The sequence below is a fragment of the Brienomyrus brachyistius genome, unplaced genomic scaffold (genome assembly GCF_023856365.1).
Source record: "Brienomyrus brachyistius isolate T26 unplaced genomic scaffold, BBRACH_0.4 scaffold63, whole genome shotgun sequence".
NCBI lineage: Eukaryota > Metazoa > Chordata > Actinopteri > Osteoglossiformes > Mormyridae > Brienomyrus > Brienomyrus brachyistius.
In genome coordinates this window covers 1,085,358-1,105,407 of record NW_026042338.1, presented here as the reverse complement: position 1 = coordinate 1,105,407, position 20,050 = coordinate 1,085,358, and the positions used below count along the sequence as shown (strand labels likewise).

The 20,050-nt window shown below is 51.0% G+C and overlaps 1 protein-coding gene across 5 annotated transcripts in view; it reads left to right on the top strand.

Moving 5' to 3' along the window:
* The window catches only part of LOC125725228 (NACHT, LRR and PYD domains-containing protein 3-like), a 43,095-nt gene extending 30,347 nt beyond the window's left edge, over nt 1–12,748 (top strand). For all 5 annotated transcript variants that reach the window (XM_049001988.1, XM_049001991.1, XM_049001992.1 and 2 more), the window contains 3 exons: nt 9,955–10,128; nt 10,243–10,289; nt 11,909–12,748. In XM_049001988.1, the coding sequence (XP_048857945.1) occupies nt 9,955–10,128; nt 10,243–10,289; nt 11,909–12,426 (739 nt within the window). In that variant the 3' untranslated portion in view covers nt 12,427–12,748. The remainder of the gene's footprint in view (nt 1–9,954; nt 10,129–10,242; nt 10,290–11,908) is intronic.
* The last annotated feature ends 7,302 nt before the right edge of the window (nt 12,749–20,050 follow it).

Here is a 20,050-nt window from a genome sequence, read left to right as displayed (position 1 = left end):
AGATTATACAATTCCTTGGTAAGACCCCACCTAGAATATTGTTTTAATGTGAGAGGGGGATATAGGGATGTCGAAGGAACAATCAGGTTCGCTTTGGTCCGTTCAGAAATATTTCTTAAAATATACACAAAATTATGATATATTTCATAAGCATTGATAGGTAATCGGGGGCAGCATGGTGGTGCAGTGGGTAGCACTGTTACCTCACACCTCTGGGACCCGGGTTCGAGTCTCCGCCTGGGTCACATGTGTATGGAGATTGCATGTTCTCCCCATGTCGTCGTGGGGTTTCCTCCGGGTACTCCGGTTTCCCCCCACAGTCCAAAAACATGCTGAGGCTAATTGGACTTGCTAAATTGCCCATAGGAATGCGTGTGTGAGTGCATGGTGTGTGAGTGTGCCCTGCGATGGGCTGGCCCCCCATCCTGGGTTGTTCCCTGCCTCGTGCCCATTGCTTCCGGGATAGGCTCCGGACCCCCCGCGACCCAGTAGGATAAGTGGTTTGGATAATGGATGGATGGATGGATGATAGGTAATCCCACTAATTAATAAAATGAAAAAGTAGCCACAAGCCATCTACACTCGGATGTGCTATAATCACCCACCTTCACACACGGACCGGGGAGCCCCTTTCAGTCCTGGCAGGAGACCAACACGTGATTCCTGAGAAGTTCCGGGCGATGCGCGCTCTATCCCATGGCTGATCTCCGGTCAGTGCTGAGCTCTCCCCCTTCCTTTATGCTAAATCTGGAGTGGTACGCGTGCGGGGAGGGGGCGAGCTGGCCAGGCTCACCCTTCCCCTCAGGGAATGTGCTCTTTATTCTCCAATTCCTGTCCAGGTGAGGCTGTTTTGCGCTTGCGGTTATGAAGCATTTTGGGCAAGGCTTTCCCTTTTCCCCTGGGAGAGAAAAGATAAGCCTCCCTTTCCGCTGGGAAAGGCGAGATAGGTGTTCTAGCTCTTTCTGTGAGAAACAAGTTATATAAGTGATCAATGAAAAAACATGTTTGTGCAGTTCACCTGTGGCACAACAACAATGTGGGTGAATCACGGTGGACGATGTATTTGAATCCCGGAGTGTTTAGTCCATACATTGTCAGAATCAATCCATACCTCAATCCCCTCATAGGTATGTCTGCTAGGTGGAGTTGGAGGTGCAGTATAATCCCATTATAACGAACTCGCTTATAACGGAATATCATCTGTAACAGACAAGGTCCGCTGGCCGTGCGCCTTTAAGAACCTGCAGAAAAAGCATCGCATATAGCGAACTCACATACAATGGAATTTCGCTTATAACGGACAAACAGTTTGGTCCCATTTGTCATTTGCCGTGTGTCTGCGGCAGGATACATGTGTGTGAGAGTGTCTGGCAGGGTATGTGTGTGTGAGAGTGTCTGGCAGGGTACGTGTGTGTGAGAGTGTCTGCGGCAGGGTATGTGTGTGTGAGAGTGTCTGGGGCAGGGTATGTGTGTGAGAGTGTCTGTGGCAGGGTACGCATGTGTGAGAGTGTCTGAGGCAGGGTACGTGTGTGTGAGAGTGTCTGTGGCAGGGTATGTGTGTGTGAGAGTGTCTGGCAGGGTATGTGTGTGTGAGAGTGTCTGGCAGGGTATGTGTGTGAGAGTGTCTGTGACAGTGTACGCGTGTGTGAGAGTGTCTGCGGCAGGGTACGTGTGTGTGAGAGTGTCTGCGGCAGGGTACGTGTGTGTGAGAGTGTCTGGCAGGGTATGTGTGTGTGAGAGTGTCTGTGACAGGGTACGTGTGTGAGAGGGTGTCTGTGACAGGGTACGCGTGTGTGAGAGTGTCTGTGGCAGGGTATGTGTGTGTGAGAGTGTCTGTGGCAGGGTATGTGTGTGTTAGTGTGTCTGTGGAAGGGTACGTGTGTGCGAGAGTGTCTGCGGCAGGATACGTGTGTGTGAGAGTGTCTGTGACGGTAAGTGTGTGTGAGAGTGTCTGAGGCAGGGTACGTGTGTGCGAGAGTGTCTGCGGCAGGATACGTGTGTGTGAGAGTGTCTGTGGCAGGGTACGCATGTGTGAGAGTGTCTGAGGCAGGGTACGCGTGTGTGAGAGTGTCTGTGGCAGGGTATGTGTGTGTGAGAGTGTCTGGCAGGGTATGTGTGTGTGAGAGTGTCTGGCAGGGTATGTGTGTGTGAGTGTCTGCAGCAGGGTATGTGTGTGTTAGTGTGTCTGTGGAAGGGTACGTGTCTGTGAGAGTGTCTGTGACAGTGTACGCGTGTGTGAGAGTGTCTGTGACAGTGTACGCGTGTGTGAGAGTGTCTGTGGCAGGGTATGTGTGTGTTAGTTTGTCTGTGGAAGGGTACGTGTCTGTGAGAGTGTCTGTGGCAGGGTACGCGTGTGTGAGAGTGTCTGTGACAGTGTACGCGTGTGTGAGAGTGTCTGAGGCAGGGTATGTGTGTGCGAGAGTGTCTGTGGCAGGGTACGTATGTGTGAGAGTGTCTGAGGCAGGGTACATGTGTGTGAGAGTGTCTGTGGCAGGGTACGTGTGTGTGAGAGTGTCTGTGGCAGGGTACGTGTGTGTGAGAGTGTCTGTGACGGTAAGTGTGTGTGAGAGTGTCTGGCAGGGTATGTGTGTGTGAGAGTGTCTGGCAGGGTATGTGTGTGAGAGTGTCTGTGACAGTGTACGCGTGTGTGAGAGTGTCTGCGGCAGGGTACGTGTGTGTGAGAGTGTCTGTGGCAGGGTATGTGTGTGTGAGAGTGTCTGGCAGGGTATGTGTGTGTGAGAGTGTCTGGCAGGGTATGTGTGTGAGAGTGTCTGTGACAGTGTACGCGTGTGTGAGAGTGTCTGCGGCAGGGTACGTGTGTGTGAGAGTGTCTGCGGCAGGGTACGTGTGTGTGAGAGTGTCTGGCAGGGTATGTGTGTGTGAGAGTGTCTGTGACAGGGTACGTGTGTGAGAGGGTGTCTGTGACAGGGTACGCGTGTGTGAGAGTGTCTGTGGCAGGGTATGTGTGTGTGAGAGTGTCTGTGGCAGGGTATGTGTGTGTTAGTGTGTCTGTGGAAGGGTACGTGTGTGCGAGAGTGTCTGCGGCAGGATACGTGTGTGTGAGAGTGTCTGTGACGGTAAGTGTGTGTGAGAGTGTCTGAGGCAGGGTACGTGTGTGCGAGAGTGTCTGCGGCAGGATACGTGTGTGTGAGAGTGTCTGTGGCAGGGTACGCATGTGTGAGAGTGTCTGAGGCAGGGTACGCGTGTGTGAGAGTGTCTGCGGCAGGGTATGTGTGTGTGAGAGTGTCTGGCAGGGTATGTGTGTGTGAGAGTGTCTGGCAGGGTATGTGTGTGTGAGTGTCTGCAGCAGGGTATGTGTGTGTTAGTGTGTCTGTGGAAGGGTACGTGTCTGTGAGAGTGTCTGTGACAGTGTACGCGTGTGTGAGAGTGTCTGTGACAGTGTACGCGTGTGTGAGAGTGTCTGTGGCAGGGTATGTGTGTGTTAGTTTGTCTGTGGAAGGGTACGTGTCTGTGAGAGTGTCTGTGGCAGGGTACGCGTGTGTGAGAGTGTCTGTGACAGTGTACGCGTGTGTGAGAGTGTCTGAGGCAGGGTATGTGTGTGCGAGAGTGTCTGTGGCAGGGTACGTATGTGTGAGAGTGTCTGAGGCAGGGTACATGTGTGTGAGAGTGTCTGTGGCAGGGTACGTGTGTGTGAGAGTGTCTGTGGCAGGGTACGTGTGTGTGAGAGTGTCTGTGACGGTAAGTGTGTGTGAGAGTGTCTGAGGCAGGGTACGTGTGTGTGAGAGTGTCTGTGGCAGGGTACGTGTGTGTGAGAGTGTCTGTGACGGTAAGTGTGTGAGAGTGTCTGAGGCAGGGTACGTGTGTGTGAGAGTGTCTGCGGCAGGGTACGTGTGTGTGAGAGTGTCTGTGACAGGGTACGCGTGTGTGAGTGTCTGCGATAGGATACGTGTGTGTGAGAGTGTCTGTGACAGGGTACGTGTGTGTGACAGTGTCTGTGGCAGGGTACGCATGTGTGAGATTGTCTGTGACAGTGTATGTGTCTGTGAGAGTGTCTGTGACAGGGTATCTGTCTGTGAGAGTGTCTGTGACACCCCACCCCCAGTGCATTAGGTGACCTGCCCCACCCAGAGGCACAGGTGAAAAGAACCACTACCCCAAAGTAGAGGCTAGTTGAAGTGGCAGGAATGGGGGGGCGAATGAAGTCAGTATTTAATGTGAGCAGTCGTAGAGGGGAGAGGAAAAGAAAAGGAGATAAATGCAAAAAAGTAAAAAACGAAGGATTCTATTTATATATGATGATTGTGGATGATTGGAGCCGTAATTGTCAAAAAGAAATTAGTAAATAAAAAATTATCACACATATACACTCCTCAAAAATATTAAAGGAACACTTTGAAAACACATCAGATATCAATGGGGGAAAAAAAATCATGCTGGATATCTATACTGATGTTGACTGGGTAATGTGTTAGGAACGAAAGGATGCCACATCGTTTGATGGAAATGAAATTATCAACCTACAGAGGGCTGAATTCAAAGACACCCCGAAAATCAAAGTGAAAAATTATGTGGCAGACTAGTCCATTTTGTTGAAATTTCATTACAGTAACTCAGAATCATACTCAGTAGTTTGTATGGTCCCCACGTGGTTGTATGCATGCCTGACAATGTCGGGGCATGGTCCTAATGAGACCATAGATGATGTCCTGGGGGATCTCCTCTCACATCTGGACCAGGGTATCACTGAGCTTCTGGACAGTCTGAGGTGCAACCTGGTGGCACGAAACATAATGTCCGTGGGGGGCAGTCAATGGTATCAATTCCTTCATCCTCCAGGAACTGCCTATATGCTCTTGCCACATTGTCGTGCACCAGGAGGAACCCAGGACCCACCGCACCAGCATAGGGTCTGACAATGGGTTCAAGGATTTCATCCTGATACCTAATGGCAGTCAAGGTGCCGTTGTCTAGCCTGTAGAGGACTGTGCGTCCCTCCATGGATAAGCCTCCCCAGACCATCACTGACCCACCACCAAACCAGTCATGCTGAACAATGCTGCAGGCAGCATGACGTTCTCCATGGCTTCTCCAGACCCTTTCACGTCTGTCACATGTGCTGAGGGTGAACCTGCTCTCATCTGTGAAAAGCACAGGGCACCAGTAGCAGACCTGCAAATTCTGGTAATCTATGGCAAATGCCAATCGAGCTCCATGGTGCTGGGCAGTGAGCACAGGGTCCACTAGAGGACATTGGGTCCTCAGGGCACCCTTATGATGTCTGTTTCTGATTGTTTGCTGAGAGACATTCACACCAGTGGCCTGATGGAGGTCATTTTGTAGGGCTCCAGCAGTGTTCATCCTGTTCCTCCTTGCACAAAGGAGCAGATACTGGTCCTGCTGAAATGTTAAGGACCTTCTACGGCCCTGTCAGCTCTCCTTGAGTATCTGCCTGTCTCCTGGAATCTCCTCCATGCCCTTGAGATTGTGCTGGGAAACACAGCAAACCTTCTGGCAATGGCACGTATTGATGCGCCATCCTGGAGGAGTTGGACTACCTGTGCAACCTCTGTAGGGTCCAGGTATCGCCTCATGCTACCAGTAGTGACACTGACCGTCACCAAATGCAAAACTAGTGAAAAAACTGTCAGAAAAGATGAGGAGGGAAAAATGCCAGTGGCCTCCACCTGTTAAACCATTCCTGGTTTGGGGGTCGTCTCATTGTTGCCCCTCTAGTTCACCTGTTGATAATTTCATTAACAGTAAAGCGGCTGAAACTGATTAACAGCCCCCTCCGCTACTTAACTGACCTGATCAATATCCCAGAAGTTTAATAGACTTGATGCTATACCCTGATTAAAAAGTGTTCCTTCAATTTTTTTGAGCAGTATATATTAATACATAGATATGAATGTCCATACATACACAGACACACTTTCATACATATCTGTAATGATTGAAACATACAATACATGAATTAAACAGTAATAATAATAATTAATAAAAATAACTGCAAAAAAGTAAGGGGGCGGTGGGCGTTGAGGTAGCTTTTATTCACAAAATAGTTTGCTGCAAACATACATCCATCCATCCATTTTCCAAACCGCTTATCCTACTGGGTCGCTGGGGGTCCGGAGCCTATCCCGGAAGCAATAGGCAAAAGGTAGGGAACAACCCAGGATGGGGGGCCAACCCATCGCAGGGCACATTCACATACCAGTTGGGCAATTTAGCAAGTCCAATTAGCCTCAGCATGTTTTTGGACTGTGGGGGAAACCGGAGTACCCAGAGAAAATCCCACAACGACATGGGGAGAACATGCAAACTCCACACACATGTGACCCAGGCGGAGACTCGAACCCAGGTCCCAGAGGTGTTAGGCAATAGTGCTAACCACTGCACCACCTTGCCACCCCCAGCAAACATACAAACAACCAGAATTCTAGAAAAGTACTTAATATTTGAATGAAATAACAAATAAAACACTTTCAAATCACATGAGCCTATATTTTATTCACAACAGAACATAGATAATATTACAAATGTTCAAAGGCCGAAGACCTGTATTGGATGCCCGTGGTCTTCGGGCCCTCAGACGACTCTGCATCACTCATCGGCATGATTGTGCCAATGACATTACTAAATGGGCCCAGGAATACTTCCAGAAAGCACAGTCGGTAAGCACAATCCGCCGTGCCATCTGCAGATGCCAGCTAAAGCTCTATCATGCAAAAAGGAAGCCATATCTGAACATGGTCCAGAAGCGCCGTCGTGTCCTGTGGGCCAAGACTCATTTGAAATGGACTGTTTCAAAGAGGGAAAGTGTTCTATGGTCAGACGAGTCCAAATGTGACATTCTTGTTGGTAATCAAGGGCGCCCTGTCCTCCGGGCTAAAGAGGAGGGAGACCTTCCAGCGTGTTATCAGTGTTCAGTTCAAAAGCCAGCATCTCTGATGGTATGGGGGTGCATAAGTGCATACGGTATGGGCAGCTTGCATGTTTTGGAAGGAACTATGGATGCGGAAAGGTATATAAAGGTTTTAGAATAACACATGCTCCCCTCCAGAGGATGTCTGTTTCAGGGAAGGCCTTGTGTATTTCAGCAGGACAATGCAAAACCACATACTGCAGCTATTACAACCACATGGCTTCGTCGGAGAAGAGTCCTATAGAGAACATACAGTAATTACCTGTGACACCCATGGTGCACTGTGAGCAGGTATACAGGCCCACAGAGCATGCAGATAATTATCTGTGACACCCATGGTGCACTGTGAGCAGGTATACAGGCCAACAGAGCATGCAGATAATTATCTGTGACACCCATGGTGCACTGTGAGCAGGTATACAGGCCAACAGAGTATGCAGATAATTATCTGTGACACCCATTGTACACTGTGAGCAGGTATACAGGCCAACAGAGCATGCAGATAATTATCTGTGACACCCATGGTGCACTGTAAGCAGGTATACAGGCCAACAGAGCATGCAGATAATTATCTGTGACACCCATTGTACACTGTGAGCAGGTATACAGGCCCACAGAGCATGCCGATAATTATCTGTGACACCCATGGTGCACTGTGAGCAGGTATACAGGCCAACAGAGCATGCAGATAATTATCTGTGACACCCATGGTGCACTGTGAGCAGGTATACAGGCCAACAGAGCATGCAGATAATTATCTGTGACACCCATGGTGCACTGTGAGCAGGTATACAGGCCAACAGAGTATGCAGATAATTATCTGTGACACCCCTTGTACACTGTGAGCAGGTATCAGTACTGACTACTTTTTATATTGAGTCACATGTTTTATGTGAATTACTTTGTACTGAACTGAAGGCCAGTATTTGTCACTGTGAATATGTTGTTGCAGACGTCCATCCAGAAATCAGAGCTGGGGGAAAAGATAAGGTCCTTATTCCAATTAATTTTTGGTACAAATATCAATGTGTCTGTCGCAGATGGAGGATTATATATTCTAGAGGTTTCTTTTTATTTTTAAGTTGCAGAATGTTGTCTCATCTGAGGAGGATTCAGTGTATTATGTGTGAGGTCCATTTTGGTTTTGATGCTGGATTCAGTTAGTGAATATTAGAAAAATTGCTTATTCTGAACTCGTATTTATGGATTAAGTCTTCGAATGTCATGAAATGACTGTTACTGAAAAGGAGGTGGAGATGTGTAATCCCTTTCTGTTCCCGTGAGTGATAGTGAATAGTGATATTGTGAAGTAGGAAGGCCAGATCATTCCAGATTGGCGTGTATTTACAGGGTCTGAGAGTACAGTTAGTGATTTTAATGGCTTTCCTCTGGGCTGTCAGTGCTGTGGAAATGGCAGCACTGTGTTGTTAAAGCAGTTTTGTTTCTTTAATGACATTTTGAGTAAGTCTGCATGTCTGAGATTTTTACAGTACAGCTGCTCCTGCTGTAACCATGAGCTGCTGTTACTGCTGTAGTGTGACCATTTAGTTAAGTCTTGCAGTTGATTTGCTAAGTAATAATTAAGAAAAATGAGCTTGTAATCCAACTTGAGATTTACTTTTCTGTAATGTGGAATGTTTGATTTTGAGTTTTTGTTTTTCCAGCAAAAATGTGACATTAATGAGTTTGAAAGAATTTTTCTGAATTTATTCTGGACGAGTAATTTTATTTTTATTGATTTAAGTGGGAGACTCATCTATTGTTTTGAATAAGGGGGCATAGTTGAGGGTAACCAAGTCAGACAGCCTGTGGGAGATGTAGATACCCAAGTACCGGATATTTCCAGTGTGAAATGGACCATCCTGATCAGCTGAATCCCAGGCATCGTCAGACAGTGAGAATATTATGGGTTTTTTTCCAGTTTATTGTGTAGTTTGATAGATTTGAAAAGGTATTAATAAAATTAATATTTCATATTTTGAGGGTTTCATAAAAACAGCAAGATATCATCTGAATAGAGATTAATTTTGTGTTGTTATTAGTATGAATTCCATTTATTTCACTGTTCTGTCGTATTGCTGCCACAATTGTTTCTATGAAGATGGCAAACAGTGAAGGAGAGAGTGGGCATGCAGGCCGTCTTCCCCGTCGGAGTGTGAATGCAGGTGATGTGATCCCATCTGTGACACTGTATCTTTGGCTGAGGTGTACAGTATTTTAACCCAGTGGGTGAACGACTCTCCGAAGCCAAATCTATGCAATGTATTAAAGAGGAATGTCCAACTGACTGTCAGATGCCGTTTCTGCATCTAATGATGTAATCATGGTTTTAGTATGGGTATGCTGAGCAGTACTGACTAAATTAAATAATCTATGGATGTTGTCCGAGGCATGTCTTGTCTTGAAAATCATTACAAAAGCTCTCGCCACTCAGTTACAGACAGTCATTCCTACTATAATCCATCCTGATCAGACAGATTTCATCAAGTTATTCATTAATGAGAGTGGCGGGTAACTGGAGGGTTGTGTTGGGTCTTTATCAGGTTTCAATAACACTGTAATGGCCTATACATTTCTGCAGGGTAACCATCCGGTCTGGCGATTGGTTGTTAGGCATTTGGTTGAGGACCTTATGGAGTTCTTTTGATGTTAATGGTGCATCAAGCAGAGGTAGAGATTTCAGGTCCAGGGAGTACAAATCCAGACCAAGATTTTGTTTCAACAAACCAGTTGAGTCTCTGTGACTGTGACTCTTTATATTCATCTGGTTGGTTGAAACAAAATCTTGGTCTGGATTTGTACTCTCTGGACCTGAAATCTCCACCTCTGGCATCAAGGGCATTTGCTGTTTCATTGGTTAATATGGGTAAGTCTAGATTATTTTTAAATGATTCTATATCAACTGGATCTGGTTCTGAGAAGTATAGGTTCTTATAAAATGTTCAAAAGATGTTAATTTTGCGTGATTATTGAAATATTTATTAGAGGAGTCACTTTTGCTTAAAAGTAATGCTTGTAATGGTCAGGTGATCTTATTTATTGTAGATTTTTTTCCCATCTTTCTGCAGACTGTCAGGCTGTAGAGTCACAGAAGAAGGCTGTTCTTCCCTGGCTTCAGCTCTGAGGTCAAACCCCTCACACCTGAGAGAGCTGGATCTGAGCTACAATCACCCAGGAGACTCAGGAGTGAAGCTGCTCTCTGCTGTACTGGAGGATCCCAGCTGTAAACTGGAGAAGCTGAAGTGAGTACAGAGTGTGTGTCTGACACGCTACAGATACTTATGCATGTATGTGAAGAAGAGGCACCAATAAATAAATGGATACAGCAGTACTATGTCATTCTGCTTCTCCTATAGTGTGGATCACGGTGGAGAGTGCAGGACCAGACCAGGCTTACAGAAATGTAAGTGTCTTTGCATGTTTTTATTAATAATACCATGAATACTACTGTATGTTTTGGTTGTATTCACACAATTGTTGTGATGAGTGGCTTTTTGCACTGTGTGTAGATGGATTTCCATGTTTGTGTTTAGGTGAGTTTCATGTCATTTTAGACAAAAATCCAAACGCGAAACTTAAAATCAAAATCATCACCAAAACACTATCAATTAATTTAATCGGTTTTTAAAATATTTTTTGCAAATGCTTTATTTGCAAAGCTGCTTGTATTATCTTCGTGTTTGTGTGGGAGTGTAGGATGGTTAAATATATTCTGAATTAGTTATACATATTTAATTTCACAAAAAAAGAATCCTTTGCATTTGTTCTTTTTGCGGATGCCGTGAGTGTATGTGTTTTCTGTGAGAGATTCGTTAGTATTGTCCTAAGGAGGCACCTGTAGGCAGAGAGACCGGACTCTCTCCTCAAGTGCAAAATGTGAATTTGCATTTTTACAGGGTGGTTCTGGAACATTCCTTAAAATTCATGAGAGAATATTACTGATTGGTCACTGAATCCCTTAAACCAGGGGAGCCCAAATCCAGTCCTGCACATTTTTGCGTTTCCCCTCATTTAACACACCTGATTCATCTCCTTGTGCTAATAACCACACAGCTCTTGAGCTGAATTATTTATGGTGGAACAGGGAAAGAACTTTGCTACACAGGGCACCGGCCCCCCAGGACTGGATTTGGACACCCCTGCTTTAGGTAGAAGAAACAGGCAGCACAAGTCGATGTTAACTGGCCAATGAGGTAGTGCCCCTCTCATAAATATTAATCAGCCAGCCAATCGTGTAGGGCTTCACTCATGAATTAAAAAGTTCTGCTGATCCACGGTGCTAAAAGAAATTAGCGCCCAGGACACACTGGATGTGCGGCGGAAAATATCAAATTTCATTTCGGCGCCCATGTTAACAGATTAGAGCGGCCGCGTGCGTGCGCGAGATGCGGGGCTCACGCCTCGCGGCAGCGGCGCAGCATCTACAGTCACGCGCGCGGTAAGCGGTTCTCTATGGAAGCGTATTGCATTCATCTGGGGGAAATTAATTCTGTTTTTCCGAATTAATGAGATAATAATCCCGTTTTTCAGAGCAATATTTTTCTGAATTAATGAAAACCTTCCTGTTTTTTATGATGCGCGCACGATCTGTGCCGGAATTATCGTTTATATCAGAATCCAGATCCAAATGTTTATTAAATATCACTTTAAACGTGTAATAATATTACTTAAATATTCTGTTATTGATGGCCATTTTCGAGCCGGATGCGCCGGAATTAGCGGTTTGAAGGAAAGACACTGACTTTAGTATTGATCTCTGGTGCCGTTTTGTGGTAAATATGCTTGTGATGAATATGTCTGATGAATGTCGCTGCTTTGTCATTTTTTAATTAAATTAATTAAGCTGTTAGTTTAGCTCGTGCCCATTTTGGCGGCTCTTCCCGCCGCCGTCGCGCGCCCACTTTATGTTTCATAAACTTCAGTTCCCGCTTCGTTAGGGGAAGCTGTGCTGTTTTTATATCGTACAGAAACATAAAGTACAGGCGGCCTGATGGGATTAATAATTCTTCCTCCTGCCTACAGACTCCTGCCAGCTGACGCTGGACCCCAACACAGCAAACAGATTCCTGTCTCTGTCAGGGGGGAACAGGAAGGTGACATGGGGGGCAGAGCAGCCATATCCTGATCATCCAGAGAGATTTGACAGCTGGCCCCAAGTTCTGTGCAGAGAGAGTCTGACTGGTCGCTGGTACTGGGAGGCTGAGTGGGATGGATATGGAGCTGAGATAGGAGTGACTTATAAAGGGATCGGGAGGAAAGGACTGAGGGGCTGTGGGCTTGGATACAATGACAAGTCATGGAGTCTGTGCTGTAATACTGACAGATACTCTGTCCTGCACAATAATAAACAGACTCTCATACCCATAAAGCCCTCAGGCTCCCGCAGAGTAGGAGTGTATCTGGACTGGGGGGCTGGTGCTCTGTCCTTCTACAGAGTCTCCTCTGATGGACTGACCCCCCTGCACAGATTCACCTCCTCATTCACTGAGTCCCTCTATCCAGGGTTTGGGGTTTATAGAAACTCCTCAGTGTCACTGTGACGTGTTGCTGGTTCTCCTGCAAAAAGGTAAAATCTCTGCTTTTTAACCTTTATAATCCTTTTCACTCTGAAATGTACAGAACTGTGCAAAAGTCTGAGGCAGGCAAAGAAAATGATGTTTAGATTATCCTCCTGTTGGTGTGAAACTATGATATGATGCCTGTCAAAGTGTGTCAGCTTCACCATTTCAGAACCTCTGCTAAAATCATCCCAGTATTTGCAGCGACCGTCCAGTGCAGCCATGCATTTTTTGACTTGGCCACTAACACACCTCATACAGCTAGTCAATCTCTCACTGACTTTTTAAACTGATATATTTAATGATTTAATTCAGCTGTTGGTCCTAAGACTTTTGCACAGGACTGTATGTTTGACAAAAAATAAATGACTGTGTTCAGTGAGCTGAATAACATGAAAAATATAGTTTTTTATACGTTTTCTCTCTGACTAAAATGTAATTAAATGTAATCCTGATTCGGGGGGGCTATCCCCTTCTCTTGTATATGTACATTTTATATATTTATGTCCATTTACTGTATTCCCTCCCTGTACAGTGACAATAAAGGCTTTCTGTTCTGTCCTATTAATGTCCTGCTTCAGCGTCACCCAAAGCATAACTGAGTAACATAATGAAACCACAGTCTGCTGGATTAAGTTAAATTCACTGTATTACTGCAGCTGAACAAAGCTGACACAATGACTGTCAATCAGTGTATAAAATAATCATCTAACTAGAGACATAACAGACTGAAAAAACCTGGAAAATATAATTATGTCCTGGTTCAGTGAATTAAAGTAAATAAAATTATTATTAATATATTTAAATAAATAAAGAAATTTGATTTGTTAAATAATTAACACCCTTGCCACCCCACCCAACTGTAAAAGGTCTGATTACTCCCCCGTAGGATAGAAGGGGCAGGTGCCCAGGCAACCTTGCCACCCCCACCCCACTGTGAAAGGTCTGGTTATGCCCCCGTCAGACAACGGGCAGGTGCCCAGGATCCCTTACCCCCCCCCCCCCCCCCCCCCCACCACAATGTAAAAGAACTGGGTACTCCCCGTCAGACAAAAAAGGCATGTGCCCAGGCACCCTTGCCAGCCCCACCCACCTGTAAAAGGTCTGGTTAAAGCCCCGTCAGACAAGACGGGCAGTTTCCCAGGCAACCTTGCCACCCCCTCCCCACTGAATAAGGTCTGGTTTTCCCCCATCGTGCAAAAGGCGCAGCTAATCAGACACCCTTGCCACCCCCACCCCACTGTAAAAGGTCTGGTTATGCCCCCGTCAGACACAACGGGCAGGTGCCCAGGCACCCTTGCCACCCCCACCCCACTGTAAAACGTCTGATTACTCCCACATCGGACAGAACGGGCAGGTACCCAGGAAACCTTGCCACCCCCACCCCACTGTAAAAGGTCTAGTTAAAGCCCCGTCAGACAAGACGGGCAGTTTCCCAGGCACCCTTACCCCCCCCCCCCCCCCCACTGCAAAAGGTCTGGTTATGCCCCCGTCGGACAGAATGGGCAGGTGCCCAGGCAGCCTTGCCACCCCCACCCCACATTAAAAGGTTTGCTTACTCCCCTGTTGGACAGAACGGGCAGGTACCCAGGCAACCTTGCCACCCCCACCCCACTGTAAATGGTCCGATTACTGCCCGTCGGACAGAACGGGCAGGTTCTCAGGCAGCCTTGCCACCCCCACCCCACTGTAAAAGGTCTGGTTGCACCCCCGTCGGACAGAACGGGCAGGTGCCCAGGCAGCCTTGCCACCCCCACCCCACATTAAAAGGTTTGCTTACTCCCCTGTTGGACAGAACGGGCAGGTACCCAGGCAACCTTGCCACCCCCACCCCACTGTAAATGGTCCGATTACTGCCCGTCGGACAGAACGGGCAGGTTCTCAGGCAGCCTTGCCACCCCCACCCCACTGTAAAAGGTCTGGTTGCTCCCCCGTCGGACAGAATGGGCAGGTGCCCAGGCAGCCTTGCCACCCCCATCCACTGTAAATGGTCTGGTTGCTCCCCCGTCGGACAGAACGGGCAGGTGCCCAGGCAGCCTTGCCACCCCCACCCCACTGTAAAACGTCTGATTACTCCCACATCGGACAGAACGGGCAGGTACCCAGGAAACCTTGCCACCCCCACCCCACTGTAAAAGGTCTGATTATTCCACCGTCGGAAAGAACAGGCAGGTGCCCAGGCAGCCTTGCCACCCCCACCCCACTGTGAAAGGTCTTTTTGCTTCCCCGTCGTATATAACAGGCAGGTGCCCAGGCAGCCTTGCCACCCCCACCCACTGTAATAGGTCTGGTTATGCCCCCGTCATACAGAAAGGCCAGGTGCCCAGGCAGCCTTGCCACCCCCACCCACTGTAAATGGTCTGGTTGCTCCCCCGTCGGACAGAACGGGCAGGTGCCCAGGCAGCCTTGCCACCCCCCACCCCACTGTAAATGGTCCGATTACTCCCCGTCGGACAGAACGGGCAGGTTCTCAGGCAGCCTTGCCACCCCCACCCCACTGTAATAGGTCTGGTTGCTCCCCCGTCGGACAGAACGGGCAGGTGCCCAGGCAACTTTGCCACACCCACCCCACTGTAAAAGGTCTGGTTGCACCCCCGTCGGACAGAACGGGCAGGTGCCCAGGCAGCCTTGCCACCCCCACCCCACATTAAAAGGTTTGCTTACTCCCCTGTTGGACAGAACGGGCAGGTACCCAGGCAACCTTGCCACCCCCACCCCACTGTAAATGGTCCGATTACTGCCCGTCGGACAGAACGGGCAGGTTCTCAGGCAGCCTTGCCACCCCCATCCACTGTAAATGGTCTGGTTGCTCCCCCGTCGGACAGAACGGGCAGGTGCCCAGGCAGCCTTGCCACCCCCACCCCACTGTAAAACGTCTGATTACTCCCACATCGGACAGAACGGGCAGGTACCCAGGAAACCTTGCCACCCCCACCCCACTGTAAAAGGTCTGATTATTCCACCGTCGGAAAGAACAGGCAGGTGCCCAGGCAGCCTTGCCACCCCTACCCCACTGTGAAAGGTCTTTTTGCTTCCCCGTCGTATATAACAGGCAGGTGCCCAGGCAACCTTGCCACCCCCACCCACTGTAATAGGTCTGGTTATGCCCACGTCATACAGAAAGGCCAGGTGCCCAGGCAGCCTTGCCACCCCCACCCCACTGTAAATGGTCTGGTTATGCCCCCATCAGACAGAACGGGCAGGTGCCCAGGCAGCCTTGCCACCCCCACCCCACTGAAAAACGTCTGGTTATGCCCCCCTCTGACAGATAGGGCAGTCGCCCAGGCAGCCTTGCCACCCCCACCCACTGTAAAAGGTCTGGTTATGCCCCCGTCATACAGAAAGGCCAGGTGCCCAGGCAGCCTTGCCACCCCCACCCACTGTAAATGGTCTGGTTGCTCCCCCGTCGGACAGAACGGGCAGGTGCCCAGGCAGCCTTGCCACCCCCCACCCCACTGTAAAAGGTCTGGTTACTCCCCGTCAGACAGAACAGGCAGGTTCCCAGGCAGCCTTGCCACCCCCACCCACTGTAAAAGGTCTGGTTGCCCCCCCGTCGGACAAAACGGGCAGGTGCCCAGGCAGCCTTGCCACCTCCACCCCACTGTAAAAGGTCTGATTACTCCCCGTCGGACAGAACGGGCAGGTGCCCAGGCAGCCTTGCCACACCCACCCCACTGTAAAACGTCTGATTACTCCCACATCGGACAGAACGGGCAGGTACCCAGGAAACCTTGCCACCCCCACCCACTGTAATAGGTCTGGTTATGCCCCCGTCATACAGAAAGGCCAGGTGCCCAGGCAGCCTTGCCACCCCCACCCACTGTAAATGGTCTGGTTGCTCCCCCGTCGGACAGAACGGGCAGGTGCCCAGGCAGCCTTGCCACCCCCACCCCACTGTAAATGGTCCGATTACTCCCCGTCGGACAGAACGGGCAGGTTCTCAGGCAGCCTTGCCACCCCCACCCCACTGTAATAGGTCTGGTTGCTCCCCCGTCGGACAGAACGGGCAGGTGCCCAGGCAGCCTTGCCACCCCCACCCCACTGTAAAAGGTCTGGTTGCTCCCCCGTCGGACAGAACGGGCAGGTGCCCAGGCAGCCTTGCCACCCCCCACCCCACTGTAAATGGTCTGGTTGCCCCCCGTCGGACAGAACGGGCAGGTACCCAGGAAACCTTGCCAACCCCACCCCACTGTAAAAGGTCTGATTATTCCACCGTCGGAAAGAACAGGCAGGTGCCCAGGCAGCCTTGCCTCCCCCACCCCACTGTAAAAGGTCTGGTTGCTCCCCCGTCGGACAGAACGGGAAGGTGCCCAGGCAGCCTTGCCACCCCCACCCCACAGTAAAAGGTCTGGTTGCTCCCCCGTCGGACAGAACGGGCAGGTGCCCAGGCAGCCTTGCCACCCCCACCCCACTGTAAATGGTCTGGTTGCCCCCCGTCGGACAGAACGGGCAGGTACCCAGGAAACCTTGCCAACCCCACCCCACTGTAAAAGGTCTGATTATTCCACCGTCGGAAAGAACAGGCAGGTGCCCAGGCAGCCTTGCCTCCCCCACCCCACTGTAAAAGGTCTGGTTGCTCCCCCGTCGGACAGAACGGGAAGGTGCCCAGGCAGCCTTGCCACCCCCACCCCACAGTAAAAGGTCTGGTTGCTCCCCCGTCGGACAGAACGGGCAGGTGCCCAGGCAACCTTGGCACCCCAACCCCACTGTAAAACGTCTGATTACTCCCACATCGGACAGAACGGGCAGGTACCCAGGAAACCTTGCCACCCCCACCCCACTGTAAAAGGTCTGATTATTCCACCGTCGGAAAGAACAGGCAGGTGCCCAGGCAGCCTTGCCACCCCCACCCACTGTAATAGGTCTGGTTATGCCCCCGTCATACAGAAAGGCCAGGTGCCCAGGCAGCCTTGCCACCCCCACCCACTGTAAATGGTCTGGTTGCTCCCCCGTCGGACAGAACGGGCAGGTTCTCAGGCAGCCTTGCCACCCCCACCCCACTATAATAGGTCTGGTTGCTCCCCCGTCGGACAGAACGGGCAGGTGCCCAGGCAACTTTGCCACACCCACCCCACTGTAAAAGGTCTGGTTGCACCCCCGTCGGACAGAACGGGCAGGTGCCCAGGCAGCCTTGCCACCCCCACCCCACATTAAAAGGTTTGCTTACTCCCCTGTTGGACAGAACGGGCAGGTACCCAGGCAACCTTGCCACCCCCACCCCACTGTAAATGGTCCGATTACTGCCCGTCGGACAGAACGGGCAGGTTCTCAGGCAGCCTTGCCACCCCCACCCCACTGTAAAAGGTCTGGTTGCTCCCCCGTCGGACAGAATGGGCAGGTGCCCAGGCAGCCTTGCCACCCCCATCCACTGTAAATGGTCTGGTTGCTCCCCCGTCGGACAGAACGGGCAGGTGCCCAGGCAGCCTTGCCACCCCCACCCCACTGTAAAACGTCTGATTACTCCCACATCGGACAGAACGGGCAGGTACCCAGGAAACCTTGCCACCCCCACCCCACTGTAAAAGGTCTGATTATTCCACCGTCGGAAAGAACAGGCAGGTGCCCAGGCAGCCTTGCCACCCCCACCCCACTGTGAAAGGTCTTTTTGCTTCCCCGTCGTATATAACAGGCAGGTGCCCAGGCAACCTTGCCACTCCCACCCACTGTAATAGGTCTGGTTATGCCCCCGTCATACAGAAAGGCCAGGTGCCCAGGCAGCCTTGCCACCCCCACCCACTGTAAATGGTCTGGTTGCTCCCCCGTCGGACAGAACGGGCAGGTGCCCAGGCAGCCTTGCCACCCCCACCCCACTGTAAAAGGTCTGGTTACTCCCCGTCAGACAGAACAGGCAGGTTCCCAGGCAGCCTTGCCACCCCCACCCACTGTAAAAGGTCTGGTTGCTCCCCCGTCGGACAAAACGGGCAGGTGCCCAGGCAGCCTTGCCACCCCCACCCCACTGTAAAAGGTCTGATTACTCCCCATCGGACAGAACGGGCAGGTACCCAGGCAGCCTTGCCACCCCCACCCCACTGTAAAAGGTCTGATTATTCCACGGTCGGAAAGAACAAGCAGGTGCCCAGGCAGCCTTGCCACCCCCACCCCACTGTAAATGGTCTGGTTGCTCCCCCGTCGGACAGAACGGGCAGGTGCCCAGGCAGCCTTGCCACCCCCACCCCACTGTAAAAGGTCTGGTTGCTCCCCCGTCGGACAGAACGGGCAGGTGCCCAGGCAGCCTTGCCACCCCCACCCCACTGTAAATGGTCTGGTTGCCCCCCCGTCGGACAGAACGGGCAGGTGCCCAGGCAGCCTTGCCACCCCCACCCACTGTAAAAGGTCTGATTACTCCCCCATCGGACAGAACGGGCAGGTGCCCAGGCAGCCTTGCCACCCCCACCCACTGTTAAAGGTCTGGTTACTCCCCCATCGGACAGAACGGGCAGGTACCCAGGCAGCCTTGCCACCCCCACCCCACTGTAAAAGGTCTGATTACTCCCCCATCGGACAGAACGGGCAGGTTCCCAGGCAGCCTTGCCACCCCCACCCCACTGTAAAAGGTCTGGTTACTCCCCCATCGGACAGAACGGGCAGGTACACAGGCAGCCTTGCCACCCCCACCCCACTGTAAAAGGTTTGGTTACTCCCCTTCGGACAGAACGGACAGGTGCCCAGGCAGCCTTGCCACCCCCACCCCACTGTAAATGGTCTGGTTGCTCCCCCGTCGGACAGAACGGGCAGGTGCCCAGGCAGCCTTGCCACCCCCACCCCACTGTAAAAGGTCTGGTTGCACCCCCGTCGGACAGAACGGGCAGGTGCCCAGGCAGCCTTGCCACCCCCACCCCACATTAAAAGGTTTGCTTACTCCCCTGTTGGACAGAACGGGCAGGTACCCAGGCAACCTTGCCACCCCCACCCCACTGTAAATGGTCCGATTACTCCCTGTCGGACAGAACGGGCAGGTTCTCAGGCAGCCTTGCCACCCCCACCCCACTGTAAAAGGTCTGGTTGCTCCCCCGTCGGACAGAATTGGCAGGTGCCCAGGCAGCCTTGCCACCCCCATCCACTGTAAATGGTCTGGTTGCTCCCCCGTCGGACAGAACGGGCAGGTGCCCAGGCAGCCTTGCCACCCCCACCCCACTGTGAAACGTCTGATTACTCCCACATCGGACAGAACGGGCAGGTACCCAGGAAACCTTGCCACCCCCACCCCACTGTAAAAGGTCTGATTATTCCACCGTCGGAAAGAACAGGCAGGTGCCCAGGCAGCCTTGCCACCCCCACCCCACTGTGAAAGGTCTTTTTGCTTCCCCGTCGTATATAACAGGCAGGTGCCCAGGCAGCCTTGCCACCCCCACCCACTGTAATAGGTCTGGTTATGCCCCCGTCATACAGAAAGGCCAGGTGCCCAGGCAGCCTTGCCACCCCCACCCACTGTAAATGGTCTGGTTGCTCCCCCGTCGGACAGAACGGGCAGGTGCCCAGGCAGCCTTGCCACCCCTACCCCACTGTAAAAGGTCTGGTTACTCCCCGTCAGACAGAACAGGCAGGTTCCCAGGCAGCCTTGCCACCCCCACCCCACTGTAAAAGGTCTGGTTGCTCCCCCGTCGGA